This window comes from Rhincodon typus, chromosome 32 (genome assembly GCF_021869965.1).
Source record: "Rhincodon typus isolate 14 chromosome 32, sRhiTyp1.1, whole genome shotgun sequence".
Classification (NCBI taxonomy): Eukaryota; Metazoa; Chordata; class Chondrichthyes; order Orectolobiformes; family Rhincodontidae; genus Rhincodon; species Rhincodon typus.
The window spans coordinates 5,690,313-5,717,610 of NC_063363.1; the positions used below are offsets into that span (position 1 = coordinate 5,690,313).

Consider the following 27,298-nt stretch of genomic DNA (forward strand, 5'->3'; position numbering starts at 1 on the left):
ACGTCACATGTCTTTAAGCACTGATGCTAAAATCGGTGCAATCTTCAAGCCTTTGGTGGGGTTTTGAGGTCGGTTTTGGAACCATAATGTCCACGCTCAGTGTTGGCACAGGAGTTTACCAGGCACTCCTTCCTAGAGAGACCACAGCAAGCACCATGAGTAGAAGCACCTACCCACTGGTGATACACAGTTAACACTTCGCTTACACAGGGACACAGGAAACGCAAATGCAACCAGTTAAAACACTTTGGTTCTGAATTTCCTCGGAGCTGTCGTAACTGTGCCTTAGCCTGGTCGTAGCTTCACCTGAATGCTGGTAGGAAGGGATGCTTTCCCCAATCTTACAGGAAAGGTACAGCAATGCAGATGAAACAGCTCCCAGGAAATTCTGAGCCATTTTCAAGACAAAAGGGATTGCATTTTAATAACGTCTTTCAGGATGTCCCACCGTGCTTTACATTCACTGAAATACTTCTAAAGTTAAGTTGCTGTTGTGATGTAGGAAAGATGGCAACACCTTCTGTGCGCAGAAAGCTCTCCCTGGTTACAATGATGATACAATCTTTTTTGTTGCGTACTGTTGACTGAGAGATAAACGTTGACCAGAAATCTCCAAAGAACACCCCTGCTCTTCTTCAAAATGGTGTCAGGGGATTTTTTGGGACCTACCCGCGAGGTGGACAGGACACTGGATTAACACCTCATCCAGAAGACAGTTGCAATGACAACACAGCACTCCCTCAGTACAGGTGTTGTGCTCAGGTCCCTGGAGCAAGACTTGAGCATATGCCCTCTCAGGTGTGTGTGCTGTCCAATGAGGCATGGGATAGAGGGAGGTTCAAGCAGAACAAAAAGAATGACAATGGAATAAATTTACAACAGGGATGGAACCACGACTGAGGTATTGGGTGAGGGAGGAGGTCAAAATTCAGATTGGCGTGACTTTGGCACAGGAAGATCCCATCATCCAATGAACTATGGTTGTTTTTGTCAGACACAAAATGGTGTCCAATCAGTAAGCAAGTAAATTATTTACCACAGTATTAGACAAGCCTTAACATTCAAAGAGCATGATCAAAGTGATTGGGGGAAAGGATGGGGATGAGGATGTGGGGTGGAGTGGGGGTACGAAAGGAGGTGGGGGAGCACAGCAGAGGGTAAGAAAGATTGCACCAGAACTAACTCTAACCCTATCACAGGAGCAGCAAATCCAAGACTGACCCATTAATCTCAACAGACAAGGAACATGTCAACGAGTAATCAGAGCAAGGACTTTGTTCACAAGTCACAAATCCCTAATGATGTACTGGAACAAACAACTTAAATACAACAATTGAGATGCTGCCTGATCAGGTAAAGCTTTTATGCCTGGATTCTAAAATAATATGGCTCTCTATCTCAACAGGAAGTGTACAATCAATTCTCATTATTCTGTTTGATGGGTAAATCCTTGCTAAGTATGGACTATAATTCAACATTGAAATAAATTGTGTCACATTAGATAGACGCTTCTATTAAAAAGCCTAAACCTCAGACATGAGTAATGTCTATAGTGATCATATGAAGAAACTTATTATTCTTACTTGCATAGAATTAGTGAAGCATCCAACAATAAAAATTGCAGATTGTTCAGTCCTTGATATCTCTTAAGTAATCAGAGTTAAATTCTCTCTCTACATAGAATGATAGGATGGATGGAAGCTTTTCGGCACATCACACCTGTGTTATTGCTAATTTTTACTGACTGAACTACAGTTGAATGTTACTTTTTAATCAATATAATGCAGAGCTACGACGATTAAATCATAGGCACAAACTAGTGTGTGGTGCGAGGTATATTGGAGCTTGTTACAGTTAATCAGCTAGTTCATCTTCTCATCCTACAAACTGATAGCTGCAAACTTTTGCTTTAAGATGCATTTTTAAAAATAATATAATGTTCCGCATATTTGCATCTTACTTACTTCTTCTTTCCAACTCGCTTAATTATAAACATTACAAGCTTTTTAATAATAAATATTAGAATGATGAATCCTATCAACCCTCCGATTACAGACAGGATGATCACTGTCACTGTGTTGTCCACTTCTACCACTGTAATACAAAGGGAAAGTTTTTCAAATTAGTACAATGAAAATCACCAGTTAGACTCATCACAAAAGAACTAATATAAAGTGGGATACAGCGAATATACATGAGGGAACAATGGGGTACAAGCAGAAATATAGAGATACGCACAGGGATATAGAGAAACAGGTGAACAGTGGATATACAAAATGAAGGGTTATCAACAGATAGGGGAAATATTATTCCTCAACATCTGGTTTTATCAAAGTTAAAAAAGCAAAAATCTGAAACAGAAACCCAGTTTTTGTTTCAGCAGAGGTAGGACAGCCAATCCATTTGCAGGAGGCAGGCTGGTTGTTCACGTATTTTCACAAGGCTGAGTGTGTTCACTTTGAATATTTTTCCTGAAATAACTCCCCAAAGGCCAGTATCCTGTCACCAAGTCACATTTTATTTACACGTGGAGAGTCCTTGATACTGATCCAGCTAGCTCAGAGCAGGTTCCTATAATGAACAGAACCTTTGACACTCCTGTTTATATGTGTTAGCCAGGGCTCCCTGATTGGACCAGATTAACAGCCCCAAACAGGGAACTCATATTCTATGAGGTCCACCTGGCTGACCTCGTTATAAGCACTACAATTCCATTGCCAAGCTTCAGGTAATTCAGCAGGTGAAAAGAGAAGAGCCATGTAAATGAGTTAAGGAACAACCCACTCCCGACACGGTGGTAGTGTCCCTACCCCGGGACCCGGAGGCCGAGGTTCAAGTCTCACTTGCTCCATAAAATCTCTGAACAGGTTGATTAGAAAAAAATAGGATAAATTAGTTAAGTGGCCTTATAGCACTGCTCGCGGGTCGTAAGGAACAGCAATCCTTCCACCAGGTTGAAAAAATAGTAGGGAATCACAGACCCGTCACTCATGCCCTCCCACTGATTGGACCTACCTGCTCTAAGGTCAGCTCCAGCCTTGTGCTGTCTGTCTTCCTGTCTGATAGGCAGGGAGAAACCTGTAAGTCTCAGCTTCCTGTTTCTACTCCACTCCACACTTTGAAGGATAAGTTTGAGGACAGGAAAAGAGAGGGATAAGACACACAAAGGAGGGGATAGAGTTACACAAGAGGACAGAGAGACATAGGGAATAGAAATATAAATGGAGACAAAGATAAGCAAGGAGATAAAGAGAGAGAGGGAGAGAGAGAGACACCCTGATGGGTTTAGAGATATAAAGAAGGAGGTGGAAATACACCAGCAGGAATAGAGAAGCACACAAAGACAATTAAAGACACAGGTGTATAAAGAGACAAGAATGAATACAGGCACGCAGGCAAACAGAGAGATTTGGACTTTGGAATATTGTGGCTATGCAGTGGGAAACAAAATTTTCACAAGTAACCTGTATCTCTAAATGAATCCCTATTTGTAAATGTGTAACATTGTTAGATCTAATCAAAGCCGCTTGATAAAGTGGTATTTTAGAAATGTTGTCACTCTGTATAAAACTAGCTTAGCACTGTGAGACCTCACCATTTGTTTCTGAACACAGTTTAATGAGATAGTTAAGAAGCATAAACCAGAAATGGACAGATGTATTTATGTGTAGATGTTTTGGTGGGGGGGTGGTTTTTGGATGGTTCAGATGGAGTCCAGTTAATCATTCACATATGAATACAAATGATCCAGAAGTGGCCTCGTGAGGCAAACAGAATTTCACCCCATTGCATATTTACATAGATGTTTGGACCAAGGAGCCCCAGTGCAGTTAGTCACAGCAGGAACAATTACAGCTTGAAGTGTCACATGTTAAAACACAGGAGGGAGGAGCCCAAGGAGATCAGGTGGAACATTAAGGTTAATGAGCAGCTGAGTAAATTCTCATGGGAGGTCACTGAAGGAGTTAAACTATGAAGGTCAATTGTTACAGATATTGGATGCCATTACAATCTCCCACCATAATAAAGTGTGGGTTGAGCATAAAGCTACAAAATTATGGTGCTGATTCTTTATTTGCATCCCAAGTTTTCTCGTAAGCACCAGAAACTCCGTGGTGTGTCTCAGGAGAAGGAACGGAATGAGAGGAATTGCATAGAGATTTAAAGCTCAAAAACAAGCAATTCAATCCACAGCACAGCCTTCTCCCACACTGCTTCAACTTCCTGGTCATCGTAATCTTCTGCCCATTTTGCTCACCCACTTACTCATCTGGCTTCCCAATAAGTGTATCATATTGACCAACTGGTGGTGAGCTCCACTCCCTGGGAAAAGACGTTTCTCTGGAAATCACCTCAGAGCCAATGGTGACCCTCACATTTATAAGCCACCAACACTGTGAAGGACTTTCTCTAGCTCAGTTGGCTGGATGCATGGATTATGATGCAGGTTGATACCAACAGTGTGGGTTCAATGCCCACATTGGCTGAGGTTATCCTGCCTTCTCAACCTTGCCCCTGGCCTGAGGTGTAGTGACCCTCAGGTTAAACCACCACCAATTGTCTCTCTCTAATGAGAAAGTGGGACTATGGTGACTTTATAAGTACGCTTGATGCAAGGACAAATGAGCAAGTGTGGTTATTGCCAAGCATCCATTCTGGTAGCTCCAACAAGCCAGAAATTTTAATTGTAAATCTTGCATTGCAAAGTATCACGAGAGAAAAAACAGAACACTCACATTCACTGACAACGCTTAGTTCAAGAGACGCATTAGCCTCTTGATTCATTTCCTGTGGGTTTTTGAAGTAACAAGTATAAAATCCATTGTCCTCAAAATCCACGTCAGCAAGCAAAAGGGAAATATTCTTCTCTTTAATATTCCCAATAAATGTAACTCTGTCATACTCCTCAGATGGAAAGATTTGGGGTCTCTTATCTTTCAGTTTAATATGAATAATCTGTGCAAGTAAAAAATAAATCAGAATTAGAAAAAAATTTTTGAGCGAAGAATGTTTTATTTCCCACCATTCACCTGCCACCACACCCAATCCTAATGACTAAAGTTGTTTGCAAACTCAGGATTTCCCAAAGCATTTTGAAGCCAATTAAATGTGCTTCTGAACTAGTAATCGCTGCTGTTACGTCAGAAATACAGCAAGCTCCACCAATCAGCAAGGTGGTAACAATGAGATAACATGCTTTGGTGATGTTTGTTGAGATTTGGCCATAGGACATAAGAAATAACTCCCATTTTACTTTGGTGTAACATCTCACATCACAGCAATGATGGGGTGGTGCAGTGGTTAGCCAGGGGCCTGGGCTTGATTCCACCCTTGGGTGACTGTCTGTCTGCATGGATTTCCTCCAGGTGCTCCAGTTTCCTCCCACAGTCCAAAGATGTGCAGGTTGGTTGATTGGCCATGCTAAATTGTCTGTAGTGTGCAGGTCAGGTGGGTTAGCCATGGGAAATGCAGGGTTACGGGGATAGGGTGGGTCTGGGTGGGATGTTCTCTGGAGGGTCAGTGGAGACTCAATGGGCTGAATGGCCTGCTTCCACACTGTAAGGATTCTATTCTATGTGGAAATTCCCTGTTTTTCTCTGCTTTTTCTGTTAAAGGCTTTGGATTGCACTTGAGGGGGCTGTGGGCAGAAAAGGCCACACTCACTGCCCACACAATTCACAGGATGAAGGGTGGTGGGGTGTTCTCCTTCTGTTTCTAACAATTTAAGCCCTTATCACTTTTTCACATTCAGGCCTCTCTATGGCCCTTGTTGAGGTGCCTTCATGGTTTATTAGCCTGCCTCAGCAATGCCTAACTCTCTCTGAGGTGCAGTTGAGGCTACACAGCTGGTGCAACTCTCATTGAACTGGTGGCACTGAAAGCCCATAAATACGAAGGCAACCACAGAGGCACTCAATCAGGAAGTCTACCCCAAGGGAGTCGGTTTTGGTGCAGGTTAAGGACAGGCTTGAAGGTCTCCATTCGACAACCCGCCACACCTCCACCTGGCAGAGGGAAACATGAGAGAACATTTCTGACCTGGGAAAATCCTGGTCTTTGTTGTTCTTTGCCCACGGACAAATCCTCAGTGAAGGGACGACCTCACTCAGTGACACTCACGAGGCTATTTGACTGCTGAGGTAAAGATAATCTAGTCCCTACCCAACACCCATCAAAAGGGACAGGAGTGGGGAGGAGTAAAAGGGAAGGTGAGATCTTCAGTGAATTTTGAACAGATTGTCAGAAGCAATGGCTTTGTATTAAAAAAGAACAAACTGATTTTCAAATGTTCAAATAAAAGTAAGGAGGGTTAACCAGATTGTTAACCAAATTGTAGAGAGAATGTTCAACATTCTTTGAGTTTTTAAAAACAAATTTACTGTAATGTGGTTACAATGCCATTAAATAAAATTGCTCCTAAATTAAAACCAATCCTTTCAGGAGTGATGTTATGAAATACCTCTTCACACTATGAAGTTCAGAATTTTATTTCCACAAATGGCAACTGATGCTTGATGAATTGCTAATTTTGACTATGAGATTGATAAATCTTTAGCTGAGTTATCGAGGAATTTAGGGGAAAGGCAAGTATATGGAGTTATGTCACAGAGAAGCCCTAATCCCACTGACTGATGCAACAAGCTCGGAGAGCTAGAACAGAAGTTGCTGGAAAAGCTCAGCAGGTCTGGCACCATCTGTGAAGAAAAAATCAGAGTTAATGTTTCGGGTCCGGTGACCCTTCCTCAAAACTAAGGGAGGGTCACCAGACCCAAAACGTTAACTCTGATTTTTTCTTCACAGATGCTGCCAGGCCTGCTGAGCTTTTCCAGTAACTTCTGTTTTTGTTCCGGATTTACAGCATCCGCAGTTCTTTCATTCTCAGAGAACTAAATGGCTTCCTCCTATCTTTGACTAGATTTATTTCTCTAATATTGATGTCTGTTTCAACTGAACTTGCTTATCTCAATTCAGATCTAAGCCTGTTGAAGAAACAGAAAAGACACAGTTTTCTTGTGGATAAAGTTTATTGACTACTCAGTCACATAACTCATGCCACACCCAGTACTCCCTGTTCTATCCTTTATAATTGCGTTGTCACTTAATTATTCAATTAACCACAGCCAGCATCTTAACTCTTGCTAGAAAGGCACACAAAATACAATTAGTCAGTGCATAGGCATCAATGGGCTAGAGTGTGCAGTGGGCTCTGAATTAGCTAGCAACTGAGATGAATCTCACCTCCCTATTTCCACCAAGTTCAATCCCTCCTAATCACCTCCAAAACTGGCAAATGTGCTTTCCTCAGGTTGTTTATTGTGTTGAAGAACCAGATAAAAGGCCCAGGATCACGTAGGCCAGGGAACAATTACCCGAGGTGGAATGGGGTCAGTCATAAGGGTGGTAATAGCACAAGCCAACCCCAGGCTTGAATTTCACCACAGCAGATGAAGAAATTTGGATTCAATAAAATTTGGAATAAACAGTTAGCCTAATGGTGATGATGTAACCATTATCGTAAAAACCCTTCTGGTTGACTATTGTCCTTGAGGGAAGGAAATTTGCCACTCTGACCTACATGTGACTCCATACCCATAGCAATGTAGTTGACTCTTAACTGCCCTCTAGGCAATTGGGGATGGAAAATAACTGCTGGCCTAGCAAGCAATGCCCAAATCCCATAAATGTTCTTTTCTTTAATAAGAGGTGGAGGAGTGAAATGAATCAGAAGTAAAGACTCAGTAACACCAAGCAGCAGATTTAAGAAAGGGAGATGCGGGAGGCAGTAAGGAGATCCATAAAATACGTTTGAGGAGTGGTCTTGATTTGAATACAGTGAGGATATGGAGGGAAGGAGAGCAGGGTAGGAGTAGGAGTCCAAAAGGCAGACTTGCAAATGAGATATGTGACACAGAGTTTGGGTCATGCAGTGTGGACCCCTCAACATGAGACTGAGGATATTGCTAAGAGCATCACCTCCAAGAAATACCCACTAGAATTTGAGGATAGAGGCACATTTCTTGGTGGAGAATGGGAGTTGCTGGGGAGTGAAAAGGGAACACGAATTTGCATGGCTCACTTTTGTTTCTTCACTTGTTTTGTTTTTCCGGAATGTCCACCAGAAGTCGGAGTTTTTGAAGTCCATGCAACTAGAGAAGGTACAGGGCAACTCGACATCAGAGCCATTCAGTACCACAATCGTTGGCAATTTTCCAGTGTGAACTTCTATAGCTTCATTATTTTGAAATACAACAAAACCTGCCGAGAAAGATAGTAGGTTAAAAAAAATACATGATCCTTCATTAAGAGTTCAGATTTCTCTCGCTCTTTATATTCTCGCTGCTATCTAAAGGGGTCCATGCCCTCACTGGGGGTTCCACAGCAGCCAGACTGGTGATTCTCCCAATCTTACCATTCCTCACAGGCATGCTCAGTGACTGTTAGGAGGACTCATGGAAATTGCAGAAATTGAGGAGAATGGGATCATCCATCCGAGGTAAATCACTGACTTCCAGATGTATCCAAACTGTGAAATCAGGGGATCTCTTCAACACCATGACAAATGGCAATCCAAAATGACTTTATTTGACCTGCAAATACATATTGTGTCAATAGGTTTTGGATCTTCATTTATGTCTATGTTACCTGGAAGACATAGCTACTCTATTATTCTACTGGCCAGCCTCATATGTTGGCAAACTCATGATTATCCAAAGCTGTTATTCCATAATTCACACTAAATCCCAACCAACCATCACCTGTACATTCACTGATATACAATAGGTCCTAGTCCTGCCATGGCTCACTTATCCCTGTCTCTGGAATCTTCTCCAACCCCAAAACCCTCTGACATCTGTTCCTGTGTGTTCAGGGTAAGGATTACTCACTATATAACTGTACAGGGTTCCTGTGTATTCAGGGTAAGGGTTACCCAGTGTGTAACTGTACGCTCACTAGTTATCAAAAACAAAGTCACACCCACATTGCTAAAGAAGCTTTAAATGATCAAGTGTGCTTCACAGCTAATTTGGTACATTTGAAATGTGATCATTGTTGTAATGTAGAAAATGGAGAGATCTACTTGCACACAGCAAGTTCACACAAGCAGTGGTGTTTATTGACCAGTTTTACTTACATATCTACCTGAAAAAGTAAAGGCTTCAGATACCTGGAAAGCAGCACTTTTGACAGTGTAGCACTCTCTCACTCCTGTACTGGGAGTATCAACCGGGATTTTTGCAGTCAGGTTCTGGAGTGAGATTATGAACCTGCAGCCTTCTGAATTTGAGGCAACAGTGCTACCCACAGAACCATAGTGCACAGCATTATCTGCTTGCAAATAAACAGGATTATTGTTGAGCTCAATTGCTGGCATATTTCTGAAACTGACTTATTTATTTCTGAGGATCAGACTGGACTTAGATTTGTTTGCATATACCCAATGCTCATTTATAGCATAGGGATCTGAAGGAGTCCCGATCGAGGGTATAAAACAGAAAAGCGTTTGATGATTTGACTCTCATTTAACTCCCATGTGTTACATTTGCCTAAACTGAAAACATGGATTACTAGACAGTACACAAAAAAGTTCCTAATGGCATTAGATTAAGAGATCAGAGACAAAAGAGTTGTGAAAATCTGAACCTCTCTCCCAAAATACTGCTGAATTTAGAGGAGAATTTTAAAACTGAGGTTGATAGCTCTTTTTAAGTCAACGGTTGCATCATCAAGGCAGGTAAATGGATTATGTTATCCATCAGGAATGATCTGACTGAATGCAGGAACAGTTTCTAGGGGCTGAATGGCCTCTTCCCCTGTTTTTTATGTTCCTTCTTAGAAGTAGAAATACCAATTGTCAGTCCCTGATCATCTGAGAATAGCTCCCCCTCCCCACATCTGCCCATGGGTGGTTTATAGGTCAGTCTCACCTTTATTCATTTTTATAGATTTCTGTCAGCTCCAACAATAAATTCACTGCCATTATGCCCATGGAAATTGCTGACAAAGCCAAAATTCCCACTTTTCTCTTGCTAATTTATTGCTTCCCTGCCAATTGAACCATTTTCACTGAGAGGGTCGTGTCTATTGCTATATTTAAGGCATTTCTTACACAGTGAAAGAAAGAAGGCATTTGCATTTGTACCTATGGTCATACAGCAATCCAAAATGCCTTACTAACAATGAAATACTCTTCTAAAATGTAGTCACTGTTATAATGTAGGAAACAGCAGCCATTTGTGCACAGAAAGATCCCACAACCCTTACATGATGATGACCAGATAGCTCTGTGTTTTATTTCATAATATGGCTGAGAAATAAGTACTAGCCAAGCATTCAGGTAAATTCTTTTGCTCTTTTCTTAGAAGGTAAAGGTAAAGTTACCATAGTCCCAGAGGACCTTCAGGCTGTTCTCTCATTAGAGAGAGATAACTGGCGGTTAGTTTAACCCGATGATCACCATGACCCAGGTGAAAGGTGAGGTTGAGAAGGCAGGTCCTTCATGGTAGCCTCAAGTAATGCAGGAATGTAATAATATTGTGGGAATGACATGGCCATTCTCATGGGATCATACTTTACAATGTCCCAGAATTCACCATCACCAGCCATAGGTATGTCCTGTCTCACTGATAGGACAGATCCATCAGAAATGCTGGTACAATGGTACACTGTTGGGCAGGAGTTGAGCTGGGAGTCATCAGACTCCATAAAGTCTCACGGTAACAAGGAAACCTTGTGCTGATTATGACCTACTAACTTCCCTCAGTTGATGAATCAGTTTTCTTTCATGTTGAGCACCACTTGGAGGACACACTAAGGATAACAAGAGCACATAATATATTCTGCGTGGAGGGTTCAAAGTCCATCCCAGAGAGTGAAATGGTAGCACCACAACTGACCAACCCAGCTGAGTTCTAAAGGATATAGCCTCTAGACTGGCACTGTGACTTGTGGTATGGGAACCAACACAACAGAAATACCCACTTGACCTTGTCCTCACCAATCTTACCTATGACTGTACCTGTAACAACGACTACTGTACAGTCCTTATGAAGACAAAGTCCAGTCTTCACCTTGACAATACTATCTATCAAGTTATGCGCATCATTACTGTGCTGAATTATAGAATCCCTACAGTGTGTAAACAGGCCCTTCGGCCCAACAAGCCCACACCGACTCTCGGAGCATCCCACCCAGACCCATTCCCCCATAACCCACCTAATCTACACATCCCTGAACGCTACGGGCAATTTAGCATGGCCAATCCACCTAACCTGCACATCTTTGGACTGTGGGAGGAAACCGGAGCACCCGGAGGAAACCCAAACAGGCACAGGGAGAATGTAGAAACTCCACACAGTCGCCCGAGGGTAGAATCAAACCTGGGTCCCTGGTGCTATGAAGCAGCAGTGCTAACCACTGAGCCACCGTGCCACCCCTAAACATTACGCGGATTGCTGGATTAATTATCTAGCAGCAATACCACTACGCTGAGAGGGCAAGATTTTGAAAAGATCTAGTAACTCAACATTGTGCATCCATGAGGCGCTGTAGGCCATCAGCAGCAGAACTACTCTCAACCAGTCATTAATCTCATGGCCCTGTACATCCATCGCTGTACCACTGCCATCAAGCCAGGGCATCAAACCTGGTACAATGAAGAGTACAGAAGGGCATGTCCTACAGAACGGCATGAGAGATCCCTGTAGATTAGTGTGAAAGAAAAGGCTGAACCATTTGCAAACGCATTCAACCAGAAATGATGACTGAATGTTCCATCTCGGTTTCTTCCTGAGATCCCCAGCAATACAGATGCCAGTCTTCAGCCAATTCAATTCAGTCCACATGATATCGAGGAATGTTTGAAAGCATTGGATATTGCAAAGACCTTGGGCTCTGGGACCATTCCAGGAATAGTACTGAGCACATTTGGTGCCAGAACTAGCTACATCCTTATTTGAGCTGTTCCAGCACAACTACAACACTAGCATCTACGCCTATACGTGAAAACTTCCTGGATATGCCTTGACCAAAACAAGCAGGCCTAATCCAACCTGGCTAATTAGTCTACTCTTAATAAACACAAATACTATCTAGTGGTCCTTACTTAACAGTAACTATTCCCTGAAGACTCACTCAGATCCTGTCATCACGACGGTTTTAGTCCAAACGTGGACTAAAGAGCTAAACTCAAGAGAGGATGTATGCCTTTGACATCAAGGTGAAACTGGAGTCAGTGGGAATTAGGAGAAAGACTCTTTGCTGATTGGAGTCATACTTAGCACAAAGGAAGATGGTTGTGGTTGCTGGTTGTCAATCATCTCAGCTCCAGAAATCACTCAAGGAGTTCTTCAAGACAGTGGCCTAGACCCAACTATCTTCAGCTGCTTTGTCTCTCTGCCTTCTCTCCTCTATAAGGATATTCACTGATGATTGCACAATGTTCAGCACAATTACAATGCCTCAGATCTGAAGTAGTTTATACCTAAATGCCGCAAGACCTGAACAACATCCAGGCTTGAGTTGATGAGTGACAAATAACATTCACACCACATAAGAGCCAGGAAACAATCGTCTCCAACAAGAGAAAATCCAATCATTGTCCTTTCATATTTAATGGCTTTACCATCATTGTCAACATTCTGAAGGTTTGCAGTGACCAGAAATTGAATTGTACCAGCAATGCAAATCCTATGGCTATAACAGAATGTCACAGGGTAAGCATTCTACTGCAAGTAACTCACCTACTGTCTTCTCAAAGCCTGTCCACCATCTACAAGAAACGAGTCAAGAGTTTAATGGAATATTCCCCACTTGCCTGGATGAGTGCATCTCCAACAACAAGAAGATTAACACTGAACAGGGCAAAACAACTTGCTTGATCATTCCCCTACTCACAACCTTCAAAAGTCACTCCCACAACCACTGACAGAGTGGCAGCCATGGACAACGAGCACAGCAGATACATGGAAACACCATCCCCTGCACATTCCCCTCCAAGCCACTCACCATCCTGACTTGGAAATATAATGCTGTTCCTTTACAGTCGCTGGGTCAAAATCCTGGAATTCCATTGTGGGCATATGTATACCCTAAGGACAGCAGCGTTTTATGAAGGTGACAGTGGGGTAATTAGGGATAGGCAATAAATATCTGGTCAACAACACACATCCTCTTAATGAATAAACAAAAGGTATCATTTCTGTCCATCTAAGAGGGCCAGTAGAGTTTTGAAATATCTCATTGGGTAGAGATAATGACGGAGGAAATTTCACTGAACACAAAGGTTTGTTGAAGGAGTTATGTACTAATTATAGAACGATTCAGAACAGAAACTATCCATTTAGATCACTGACTCCGTGCCAGGTTTTTGAGAGAGCTGTCCAGTCAGATGCACTGTTACAATCCCAGCAGAATTCCGATGTCACCAAGAGGAAGAAAACTGCTGGTCAGGAATTCACTTATAGAGTCATCGAATTATACAGCACCAAAACAGACCTTTCGGTCCAATTCATCCATGCCGACCAATTACATAAATTAATCTAGTCCCATTTGGCCCATATCCCTCTAAACCCTCCCTATTCATATACCCATCCAGATGCCTTTTAAATGTTGTAATTGTACCAGTCTCCACCAATTCCCCTGGCAGCTCATTCCATACACGCACCACCCTCTGTGTGAAAAAGTTGCCCCTTACGTCCCTTTTAAATCTTTCCCCTCTCACTTTAAACTGAGGTCCTCTAGTTTTGGATGCTCCTACACTGAGAAAAGTCCCTGACTATTCACCCTATCCATGCCCCTCATGATTTTATAAACCTCTATAAGAACATCCCTCAGCCTCTGACACTCCAGGGAAAATAGCCCCAGCCTATTCAGCCTCTCCCCATAGCTCAAACCCTCCTATCCCAGCACCATCTTAAATCTTTCCTGAACTCTTTCAAGTTTCACAACATCCTTCCAATAGCAGGGAGACCAGAACTGAATACAATATTCCAAAAGTGCCTCAACCAATGTCCCGTACAGCTGCAGCATGACATGCTGACTCCTATACTCAATGCACTGATCCATAAAGGCAAGGTTACTAAACACCTTCTTCACTACCCTGTCTACCTGCGACTCTACTTTCAAGGAACTATGAACCAACACCTTAAGGTCTCTTTGTTTGGCAATGCTCCCCAGGGCCCTAACATTATGTGTCAGAACGTTTACTGGAACGAACTCCTCTCCTCCATCAAAGATCAATGAAACAATTCCCCTGGTCCTCACCTTCCACCGAGGCATCCCTGTATTCAATGGATTATCCACTGACATTTTTGTGAGCTGGACACACCTTCCCCCACACTTCCCTTTCAGTATTTTGTCCCTTTGGGAACACCCTTCTGCTGCCTCTCGCACCTATTCCCTTCCCTATGGCACCTCTGTGTAAAGTGCAAGTTAGCAAGCCCTGTCCTTTCGCCTCCCTCCTTCTCACCAACTAAGGTCTCAAGTATTCCATCTGGATATGACAGCGATGTACTTGCATTTCACTCAGACTGGGTGACTACTTTGTGGAACACCTCGTCTTGGGCTGCATAGATGAGCCCAAACAGCCTGTCGCTGGTCACTTTAATTCTCCTCCTTGTTCCCACTCTGACCCTCCTGTCCTCGGCTGTTACAATGTACCAATAAACTCCAACACAAGCTCCAAAAACAGCACCTCATCTTCAGCCTCAGCACTTTACAGCCTTCTGGACTTAGCACTGATTTCAATATCTTTAGATCATAACCTGTGTCTCCATCTTGTTCTTGTAGTGATTGTAACGAGGTCAGCCAGGCATACCTCATAGAATATGAGTTCCCTGACTGGGATTGTTAACCTTGTTAATCCTTCAATCAGGGAGCCCTGGCTGACAGATGTAAACAGGACTGTCAGAGGTTCTGTTCACTCTGAGAGCTGGCTCAAATGGAGCTGGATCAGTGTCAAGGACTCTCCACATGTAGATAAAGGGTGACTAGGTGATGGGATACCAGCCTCTGTGGAGTTATTTCAGTTGTGTGTGTGTTTTTTTATCCTATTGATTTTTCTTTCTGGCTGGCTTCTCCCTTCATCTCTCCATATTGTGCTCAGGCCTCTGGAGCATGAACTGACTCCCACAAGTCTCCAGATCAGAAGCAAGAATCCTCCCCTCTAAACCACTGCCAAACACCTATGTGTTAGGCCAAGTCGCTGTCAAAAGTTGGAAAGGGCAAGGTATTCAGAAAATAGTGACAGGGGCCTGAGGCCTGGCTGCTATTTAGACACACAATTCTCATCCATACACAAAGTTCTGAAGAAGTCATATATTGGACTCAAAACATCAATTCTATTTCTTTTTCTACACATGCTACCAGCCTTGCTGAGTTTTTTGTTCAGTGTTATTTCTGCTGAGACTGATTTTATTACCATCTTTGACATTCTCGGTCAGTTATAACTGGATCTTTCTCACTAAGTTGTTGTTTTTAATGGAATGCAATATTGTCAAACATTTTGCATAGTTTCTTTGAATGTTTCTCATTGTTTATTCATCTTTCAGTTTGTGTACGCAGAATGCGTTCTCCTGTTGTTCAGATCTCATCTGAATGTAATTTAAATGCCTACATCATGGTTGGATCTTTGGTTCTTCAGATATAGGTGTAAGGTTTTGTTAAGATCATTATGTCAATAATATTGGCCTGGAGTTACACGTTATCCAAATTGGATGGCAGCCTGGATTCCCTTCCTTGATGGCACTTCCCGGACCAGGTCTCCTGGCTTTTTTTGTAATGCCAACCGACAAATCACCAGATCTTTCACAATTTTATCTCGGGAAATTTGGCCTTATACTCTCTCAGTTATTAGTCACTTACTATAAGAACTAGAGTATCATATGATTTCATACAGGACTGTACAATACTAACCTCCACAATATGAAGGGATATACATATATACATAAAGAAAACCATGCAATGAGAGAAAGGTCATTCACACCATTAAGCTTATTCCTTTTACACAGCAAATGCAAATTTCTCTACCTCCAACTCTCACCATTCAGTGTCTCCCCATTCATAGAGTCTGGCCAGTCTCAGAGTCTTTCCCCAATCACAATCTACCCCAGTCAGTCTTCCCCGCAGACCCTTCCCCAATCACAGCTTCCCCAGTCAGTTTCCACCACAGAGTTTACCTGAGTCAGTGAATCTTCCTCTGTCACAGAGCCTTCTGATTGCACACTGCTCCCAACTCAAAACCTCCCCCAGCATTGACCTTCCTCTTATCTTCCTGCAACCATCTAATGTCCACCAGAATGTACATTTACATCGTTGATTCCGAAAGAAAAATGAATACCACCCTGACATTTGGTCTATCTTAGGGTCACCTTCTTCACCTTTCAGCTCCTCCCACTGTGTTTTAAATAAAACACTATCTCAATGTCACCCTGTCACTATTTTCTGAATATCTTGCCCTTTCCAACTTTTGACAGCAACTTGGCCTAACACATAGGTGTTTGGCAGTGGTTCAGTGGGGTGGATTCTTGCCTCCAATCTGGAGACTTGTGGGAGTCAGTTCATGGTCCAGAGGCCTGGCCTAAAAAAATCCAAGATTACAGATAATGCAGCGCTGTCGGAGTATTGCTCTGTCAGAGAAATGGCCTGTCAACTGAGAGTCCGTCTGCCTTGCAAAGGATCCTGTGGCAGCATTTCACAGAAGAGCAAGGCTCCCAGTGCTCTGGGCAATACTTACATTTCAACCACCATCACTGAAAGGGACCATCTGGTTGTTATCATGTTATTGTTTGTGGGAGCTTGCTGTGCATAAATTGGCTGCTACATTTCACTATTATAACAATAACTCCACTTCAAAAATACTTCATTGGTTGCAAATTTTTTTGGATGTCACAAAGGGTGCTGTGTATGCGATCAGTTCTGGTCGCCCTTCTATAGGAAGGATGTTGTTAAACTTGGGAGGGTGCAGAAAAGATTTACAAGGATGTTGCCAGGGTTGGAGGGTTTGAGCTACAGGGAGAGGCTGAATAGGCTGAGGCTATTTTCCCTGGAGTGTTGGAGGCTGAGGGGTGATCTTATAGAGGTTTATAAAATCATGAGGGGCATGGATAGGGTGAATAGCCAAACACTTTTTCCAAGGGTAGGAGAGTCCAAAACTTGAGTATTAGATTTAGGGTGAGAGGGGAAATAAATAAAAACTACCGGAGGGGTAACTTCTTCACACAGAGGGTACTGCGTGTACAGAATGAGCTGCCAAAGGAACTGGTGGAGGTAGATACAATCACAACATTTAAAAGGCATCTGGATGGGTACATGAATAGGAAGGGTTTAGAGGGATATGGACTAAATACCAGCACGTGGGACTAGGTCAGATTGGGATGTCTAGTCGGCGTGAACGAGTTGGACCGAAGGGTCTGTTTCTGTGTTGTATGACTCTATGGCTATAAATGTATGTTCGTCCTGTCAATCATAAGAAAACACCATTATTCAAACTTGTTCCAGAAAATCCACCAACTGAAACTGCTCCACTACACACCTTGCTCAGTTAAAGCTGCAATTCAATGATCCCATCATATCAATTCAGGTCAGAGTTGGATGGGATCCAGCCATAGCTGCACTGGTAGTTAAGCTTTTCTCCTTTGCAGCTGGAATTTTTCAAAAGCATATTTTGTAGGAGTCTTTGTCCAGTAAACCCTAATCACTCATATCAAAATAATATCGAACCTTTGAGCTGCACCACCTCCTCGAACCATTGGAGTCTGTGCCCAGACAGCGACGTGTCTTGCTTTTCCTACCTGGCTTCCTATGCTGGCACTTTCTCTGCATTGCCTCAACATGTTTTAATATTCTATTAAACACTCTTAAAGGGACATTACCAAGGTTCGATCACTGGATGGATACACCATTATCAGGAGAGAATAAGTCACACAGACCCCCAGAACACCAGATGCAATGCCTACCTACTCTACACTGTTATTGAATCTCAGCTGGATGCTCAAATTAGCCTCAGTGTCCCAGACTAGATAGGGTCAAAAACAAAATCTAAAGCAGAGCTCTGTTCCTGATCAGTGCCCAGTGACTTCTGCTGAAACAACATACACATGAACTGTTGGGCGTGACTTCCAACCACCCCAGCCCTTTCCCTTCCCACTACCACATCATACAGCCTTACAAAGAAGGGGCCATTCAGTCCATCATGCCTGTGTTGGCTCATTCACAGCGCTATTACCCCCACTACCCTATCCAAACCTCTACAAATCATTGGTCAGACCACATTTGCAGTGGTGTGTTTAGTTCTTATGTAGGGAAGGATGTTAAAGCCCCAGAGAGAGCTCAAAGGAGATTTACTAGGAATGAAGGATATAAGGAAAGATTAGAGAAATTGGGATTATTCTCCTTGGAGCAGAGAAGACAAAGGGGTAACTTCATTGAAGTGTTCAAAATAATGAATAATTTTGACATAAAGAAGGATATTCTGTTTCCACTAGCTGGTATGTCAGTAACTGGACGCCACAATTTCAAGATCGTCAGCAAGAAAGCTAAGAGTAAGTTGAGGAGAAACTTCTTTACTCAGAGAGTTGTTAGGATTTGGAATGCACTGCCTGGTAGAGTGGTGGAGGTGGATTCCATGCAAGGTTTCAAAACAGAGCAGGATATATATTTAACAATAATAAATTTAGAGGTCTGGAGTGTGGAACTAGCTGGGTAACTCTTTTGGGAGCTGGTACAGACACGAAGAGACAAATGGCTTCCTTCTGTACTGTAAAATTCTATGATTCTATCTTTTCCCCATAGGCCCTGCAAATATTTTTTCCCTTCCCAAGTTTCTCTCTAATTTTGTTCTGATAGGTAAAATCACTAAAGACTCATTGATATCACTGGATATGTTTATGCAGAGTTTGGGAAATGGTTCACAGTAGGACCTCTGACCTTACCTCCATATGGACAATGGATATCGGAGGGCACTACCACTGTACGGCAGTATTGTCCAAGTATTTTATCAGTATGTGCTCACATAACCTTGAAACATTAAATGTCAGGATAGCAAGTTCAAATCCCTATTTTTCTTGTTGGTCGTTGATTCTAATGGATTCTAATAGTTTAAGATTCATCTGTAAGTGCAGCAATAACATTCTCCAAACCTCAAGTCTCACAAAATTCAAACAGATTAAACTGGAACTTAATACAGCCCTTCTAATGTGACAAAATGATCTGACACATTAAGATAATCAGCTGAAATTTGACACTGAGCCACAAGGAGATGGTTAAAGAGTTGGACTATAAGGTGCACTTTGATGAAGGTTAGATAAATGCAGAAGGTCAGGGATGAGCTTTCAGTGCGTCGGATCCATACTGCAAAAGTACTACCACCAACTGTGAGGCGATAAAAACCGGGCGCTGTGCAGGTCTGATTTGAAGAAGTGGAGAAGTGGACAAGCCATGGCAAGGGTGGGAATTGTATAACCAACAAATAAACAGTTTAAGTATTAATCAGACTGAGTTTTCTGAATTTCAAGAAGTGGGCCACTAGGAGAAAGGGTAATTCACAACCACAGGGCACAGATTGAACACTCCTCATCAAATCTAGACCTTCAAGTCTTGGGTATCTGAAAAGACTGTCATGACAAATTAGTCACGACCCCTCAAAAGATGGTGTGCTATACAAAGAACCTATTCACAGAATGGTTACACAATGGAAAGAAGCGATTGGGTCCATTTTATCTGCGCTGGCCCTCTCAAGGAGCAATTTAATCCTCACCTTCTCCCCATAACCCTGCCCATACTTTCTTTTCAGGTAAAAATCTAATGCCCTCTGGAAAGTCTCGATTGAAACTGCCTCTATTGCACACTCAGGCCACACATTCCATACTCTAACTACTCATTGCACAAAAACATTTCTTCTCAAGTCTCCATTGATCCTGTTACCATTTACCTTAAATCTGAGCCCTTTGGTTCTTGACAATTTCACTGATGGGAACAGTCTTTCTCTATCTTCTCTGACTGGAATCCTCATGATTCAGTGTGTCTGCATAAAATCTCCTTTCCTCCTTCTCTGCTCCAAGGAAAACAGACCCAACTTCTCCAATAAACCAACAAAGCTGAAGTTCTTCATATCTGGAACCCTTCTTGTGAATCTTTTCTGCACCGTGTTGCATACCTTCACATCCATCCTACAGTGTGGCACCCAGAACAGGATGCGATATTTGAGTTGAGGCCCAGCCAATGTTCCAACTTTTCCTGCCACTATCAATGATTTATGCATATATACATCAAGGTCTCTCTATTCCTTTTAGTGGTATCTCTTTGGTTTATATTGTCTCTCTGCATTCTTCCTACCAAAATGAGTTACTTCACACTTTTCTGTTAAACTTCATCCACCATTTAGTTGTCCTTTCCACCAGCCCATGCCCATAGCTTGACTCGATCCCACTAATGGTTCATAGTGAGACGATCAGAAACTGGACATTATGTAAAGTTGTTCCAGATGGCACATTAACCCTGAGACTCTCTTCCACTTTCAAGGCAAATGTCACAAAAAATCAGTTTTTACATCCTTCCTCATCATTTGATGGAAAGGAAGTTATATCCAAAATGCCACTGGATGCATGGGCAGTAGCTACAAACTGATAAAGAATTACATAAGAACATAAGAACTAGGAGCAGGAGTAGGCCATCAGGCCCCTCGAGCCTGCCCTGCCATTTAGTAAGTTCATGGCTGATCTTTTTGAGACTCAGCTCCACTTACCCGTCCACTCACCATAACCATTAATTCCTTTACTGTTCAAAAATCTAGCTATCCTTGCCTTAAACACATTCAATGAGGTAGCCTCAACTGCTTCACTGGGCAGGGAATTCCACAGATTCACAACCCTTTGGGTGAAGAAGTTCCTCCTCAACTCAGTCTTAAATCTGCTCCCCCTTATTTTGAGGCTATGCCCCCTAGTTCTCATTTCACCGGCCAGTGGAAACAACCTCCCTGCTTCTGTCTTATCTATTCCCTTCCATAATTTTATATGTTTCTATAAGATCCCCCTTCATTCTTCTAAATTCAAATAAGTATAGTATCAGTCTACCCACTCTCTCCTCGTAGGCCAACCCTCTCAACTCTGAAGTCAACCTAGTGAACCTCCTCTGCACCCCCTCCAGTGTCAATACGTCCTTTCTCAAGTAAGGAGACCAAAAAGGAGACCAAAACTGTACACAGTACTCTCGGTGTGTCCTCACCAGCACCCTATACAGACGCAACGTAACATCCCTGTTTTTTCAACTCCACATCCCTCTACCAATGAAGGACAATATTCCATTTGCCTTCTTAATTACCTGGTGCACCTGCAAACCAATTTTTTTGGCATTCATGCACAAGAACACCCAGATCATTGAGATGTGAACTTCTGAATCTAAATCTTAACAGGAATTTAAAAAAAATCCCCTTATCTGAATGTTTACCCAACTGGATCATGCCAAGGGGGTTACAATGGTCAAAATTCCAGTCTCAATTCTGCAGCGGGGAGTAATGTTTCAATTTAAATCTCGATCTGAGTCACAGTTTTTGGTTTTAAAACTCCCATTGGCCCCAGAAACCCAAAAGCAACATCTGTAATGCCAGGGGTATTTGCCCGGTCGCTGTTGACGATCAGAGCTTAGGGAGATAGGGTCAGAACAGCAGCGTGTGATCAGGGAAATGCGGATATCGGGTTATTTTCGGAGTTGGTGCAGGACGGCCTCTGAGTCTGGACGGAGTTACTCAACTCCAAGTAAACATACATTGGCACTTCACACACAGCTCCCAGCTAGCAACCAGCTCTCAGATCCAATCCCTATCAGCACAGCAGTCATCTGCATTTCAGTTCAATAAAACTTACAACAACATAAGCATTTGTTTGCACCAATCAGTCCAGCGCGTCCTTTCGATCAATAAATAAGCAGATAAGGGAGCAAACCCACAATCTGTCAGAAATGGGGGAACCGAGTAAACCACTTATATAAAAGAAAAGAAACAACAGCAAGCAAAAGAAAGAAAACCCGCAATATTAAGATTTATGCGAAACCTGTTCTCTGCGGATGGAGAGGACTCAATGAAATGCACTCACTGATTAGTAAATCATTTTTTAAAAGTTCACAGTCACCGCAATTCTGACTAGCTTGAGGTCCCTGTTCTTACCGATTAGAATGGCCGCTAAAAGTCTACAAGGGGAGGTTTTCCTTGCTTCCACTCCACCGAAGTCCAAGGGCACTTTCTGAGCCCTCATTCTAGGAGAGTTCAATCAATACTTGCGGCTGAGAATCGCGGGATGTTGTGGAACTGAAGGGGCAGGAGATAATGGGGGGAGTGCTGCTTTGAAACGTCTGTTGTTAACCACAGACAGAAAGACAGAGAGACGGGGTGGGGAAACAGCAGTTCTCACTGTGTGGATGGTCAGTGAGGATCTGCGCTTCCCAGGGACTGGGACTCAGAGAGCGAAAGAGAGAAAGGGGAGGAACTGCGTCTGTGTTTGGTGTACAGTAACCTCCCACTTGTTCTGTCTCCCTGTCTCCGCACACATACATACATACACACTGCGTAAACCTGCTCCTGGAGCCGGGACAGCAGCGAGAAATCCCTTATCATTCCGTTCACTGCAAATTCTGCATTGCAGTCACAAAACTGCTTTCGTCATCACCCAAGAGGGACCAAGCAAAACACCAGTCTGCAAAGACACGGCGATGTATTACCAAAATAAACCTTACCATCAATAACTTTGGAAACGTTGATGGTCCCAGACCATTGCAAATCGTTCTTCCCCCCAAAAATTTATCAAAGTTTAACAACTTTCTGAACTTGGTCTCCTGACTGTTTAACTTTAAGATTGAAGGTGTTCAGAGAAACTGGCTTGAATTTTTTAGGTTGATTTGAAATACTATTGCAGTGATCAATAGGTTTCAGGACATCTTGGGAATGCTCATTCTTGGACCATTCTGACTTTGATGGGATCACATTACACACTTCAGCGTCTGCCTGAACTCGCCGCTAAAATAGAAAGCTCTGTTAAATGAACAGTTCCGGTAGCTCAGCTTCCCAATTCCGCGAACATGCCACAAGATAGGGAGCTGGGGTAGAGCTGCTCACCTTCCAGCTTCTCTCCTGTCTTGGAGGGAACCAGGTTCCTATTGGGTTCAGATTCCACAGCCTCCATTTGGCACACAAGCCCAGTCAGTTTCAATCCCTGGTCGTACAGCTTCACCCAATCCCATCCCCACCGTCCGGGCACCAAACTGGCGGTGGGGGGCAGTCAAAAGTAGGTGTTTGCACCCACTTTGTTCAATCCCCTCCCCGGCCTCTCGCCTCCCTGTCTCTCCTAACCTCTCCCACATGACACCCTCCAATCTGCACTCCTCCAATTCTGGCCACTTGCACATTCCCAATGATAGCCACTCCACAACTGGTTGTGGTACAGCCTGTCACCTAGGCCCCAAGGTTTGGAACTCCCTCCCTCAACTCCTCTGCCTCTGGACATCATTTTTCTCCTTTAAGATGCTTCTAAAACCAATATTTTTGTCACCGGCACTCTGACTGGCTCAGAGTCAGATTTACTGTAACAATGCTTATGTCAAGTACCTTGACACATTTCAGGTTAAAGGTGCTATGTAAGTATTTGTTGTGATTGTCACTTGACATTCCCTCTTGAAAATTCAGTCCACACTTTGGATCCCAATTGTTAACCTGTTCTTTAGGTTGACTGTGGAACTCATTGATGCAGAGGGCTGTGGAGGGCAAGACATTGAGTAACTTTAAGACAGAGATAGATAGGCTGTTGCTGACGAAGGGAATCAAGGGTTATGCGGAGAAGGCAGGAGAATGGGGTTGAGAAACATGTCAGCCATGATTTAATGGCAGACCAACTCAATGGGCTGAATGGCCTACATCTGCTCCTATATCTTAGGGAAACAAAACCACAGGGTAGAGACGGGGCCCTTTTTCAAATAAACAGCTCAGCAGGGGTGATGGCCACAACATTAGTCAGAGCGCTGAGCTAGGGGAGCAGTTATGGGTGTCTCATTGAGTTAAACCTCCTTCTGACAGGGTGGGGTGGGATACCAGGTGAGAGTAGATACCGTGAGTGAACTTTTAAAAAATACTCATTTGTATTTTCTTTGGGGAGCAGAGATGTCTTTCTGAGAAGACCACCCTTCCTCAGTCACACCCTGAGCCTCCTCTCCACTTCCTTCGACCTCCTTCTCAGCTCTACCACTAATTCTCCTGGCCACAACCCTGTACTGTCGTCTCCAGTTTGCAACCTGCCTCCCCTTCCCAGTGACATCCAAGCCATTTCCAAGATCAACCATGATCTTATTGAATCGCACAGCAGTCTTACACCACCTCTGTAATACCTGACCTCAATACATCAATCTGATGGCACACCGATGCAGGAGTTAGCAACAACAATCATTTTTTTAAAAAATAAAACTTCCCATTACTTCACAGTGTTATATTTTGTTTTATGTTGTTTCTAAGCCATATAAGATGATATTGGTTCAGATGAGCAAAGGTTTGGTCAAGGTGTTAAAAGGCGAATTCACCATAGCCCCGTTCTGTCATTAGAGAGAGATGACTGGTGATGGTTTAACTGAAGGATCCCCTTACCTCAGGCAAGAGGTTGAGGAGGGAAGTCCTTCAACCTCAGCTGCTGCAGATCTGAACCCACATGATTAGCATTGCAAAATAACCAACTGAGCTAACTGAGCCCAAGTTAGGTATTAAGGAGTGTCTTAAAGGAGGGAGAGAGGAAGCTTACTCTAGTCAAGAGGAAGAAGGAAGCTTACTTAAGGTTAAGGAATCAAGGATTGGACAGGGCTCTAGAGGGCTACAACGTAGCCAGGAAGGAACTGAAAAAAGGTGTTCTATACTTAGGTGAGGAACAAGAGGATGGCCAGAGTGAGGATAGGGCCGATCAGGGATAGTGGAGGGAACTTGTGCGTGGAGTCGGAGGAGGTAGGGAAGGTCCTTAATGAATACTTTACTTCAGTATTCACCAGCGAGAGGGACCTTGACATTTGAGAGGAAAGTGTGAAACAGGCAGATATGCTTGAACAGGTTGATGTTAGAAAGGAGGATGTGCTCGAAATTTTGAAAAACATGAGGATATATAAGTCCCCTGGGCCAGACAGGATATCCCCAAGGTTACTATGGGAAGTGAGGGAAGAGATTGCTGCCCCTTTGGCGATGATCTTTGCGTCCTCACTGACAACTGGAGTAGTACCAGATGATTGGAGGGTGGCAAATGTCATTCCCTTGTTCAAGAAAGGGAATAGGGATAATCCTGAGAACTATAGACCAGTCAGTCTTACTTCTGTGGTGGGCAAATTATTGGAGAGGATTCTGAAAGATAATATTTATGATTATTTGGAAAAGCACAGTTTGATTAGAAATAGTCAGCATGGCTTTGAGAGGGGCAGGTCATGCCTCACAAGCCTTGTTGAATCCTTTGAAGATGTGACAAAACACACTGATGAAGGCAGAGCAGTGGATGTGGTGTATATGGATTTTAGCAAGGCATTTGATAAGGTTCCCCATGGCAGGCTCATTCAAAAAGTAAGGAGGCATGGGATTCAGGGAAATTTGCCTGTCTGGATACAGAATTGGCTGTCCAATAGAATACAGAGGATGGTAATAGATGGAAAGTATTCAGCCTGGAGCTCGGTGACCAGTGGTGTTCCACAGGGATCTGTTCTGGGGCCTCTGCTCTTCGTGATCTTTATAAATGACTTGGATGAGGAAGTGGAAGGGTGGGTTAGTAAGTTTGCCAATGACATGAAGGTTGGAGGAGTTGTGGATAGTGTGGAGGACTGTTATAGGTTGCAATGAGACATTGACAGGATGCAGAGCTGGGCAAAGAAGTGGCAGATACAATTCAACCCAGAGAAGTGTGAAGTGATTCATTTTGGAAGGTCAAATTTGAATGCAGAATACAGGGTTAATGGCAGGATTCTTGGCAATGTGGAGGAACAGAGAGATCGTGGGGTCTATGTCCATAGATCTCTTAAGTTGTCACCTAAGTTGATTGGGTTGTTAAGAAGGCATATGGTGTGTTGGCTTTCATTGGCAGGGGGATTGAGTTTAAGAGCCACGAGGTTATGCTGCAGCTCTATAAAGCCCTGGTTAGACCACACTTGGAAAATTGTGTTCAGTTCTGGTTGCGTCATTATAGGAAGGATGTGGAAGCTTTAGAGAGGGTGCAGAGGAGATTTACCAGGATGCTGCCAGGAGGGCAGGTCTTACAAGGAAAGGTTGAGGGAGCTAGGGCTTTTCTCATTGGAGCGAAGAAGGATGAGAGGTGACTTGATAGAGGTGTACAAGATGATGAGAGGCATAGATAGAGTGGATAGCCAGAGACTTTTTCCCAGGGTGGAAATGACTATCATGAGGAGGCATAATTTTAAGGTGATTGGAGGAAGGTATAGGGGAGATGTCAGAAGTAGGTTCTTTACACAGAGAGTGGTGGGTGCATGGAATGCGCTGCTGGCAGTGGTAGGGGAGACAGATACTTTAGACACTTTTAAGCGACTCTTGGATAGGCACATGGATGATAGTATAATGTAGGCGGCGCAGGGTAGTTTGATCTTACAGTAGGATAATAGGTCAGCACAACGTCGTGGGCCGAAGGGCCTGTACTGTGCTGTACTGTTCTACGTTCTATGTTCTAGAGGTGTAGGGGGATAGTCTAGAGCTTGGGATCGAGAGAATTAAAGGAATGGTCACCGATGTTGGAACAAGAAGGCAGATCACCACCACCTTGCCAAAGACACCTAGGGATGAGCAAGAAATGCTGGCCAGCCAGCAACGCCCACATCCCATAAATGAATAGAAAAAAAACTAAAATCAGTGAAGCTCATTAGGACAAACCTTGAGGAGTGCAGACAACTTGGAGGTTGTGGAGCCGGAGACGATTACAGACATGGGGGAGACTGTGTGACCATGAAGCGATTTGAAAGCAAGGATGAGAATTTTAAAATCATGAATTGCTTGACTGGGAGATAATGTAGGGCAATGGGCACAGAGGTAATAGTAGAATGGAATTTGGTGCCAATTAAGACATGTCCAAGAATACATGAACATTCCAGTGCTTTAAATACACACTAGCCAAATGTTGTGCAAATTAACCTATTTCCAGCTCAATATAACATTGAATTTCAGCCTGGCTTTGTGACAATGTTAGTTGATGTGTAGAGGCTCCATTTTAAACATTATGATCCACAAGCAGTCATATAGTGTGTAGAGTGACGTGAGAGCATATATTACAGTGCCCTATGAAGACAAGATCAATAA

At 43.2% G+C, this 27,298-nt stretch overlaps 1 protein-coding gene across 1 annotated transcript; it reads right to left on the reverse strand.

The window, feature by feature from the left end:
- Nucleotides 1-44: 44 nt before the first annotated feature.
- Nucleotides 45-22,259, reverse strand: LOC109938841 (sodium channel subunit beta-4). Its single transcript, XM_048615645.1, has 5 exons — nt 22,157-22,259; nt 8,078-8,256; nt 4,737-4,956; nt 1,965-2,094; nt 45-132 (listed from the first exon to the last, which is right to left on the reverse strand). Exons 1-5 carry the CDS (start codon nt 22,242-22,244, stop codon nt 45-47), a joined length of 705 nt encoding a protein of 234 aa, XP_048471602.1. The 5' UTR covers nt 22,245-22,259.
- Between the last annotated feature and the right edge of the window lie 5,039 nt (nt 22,260-27,298).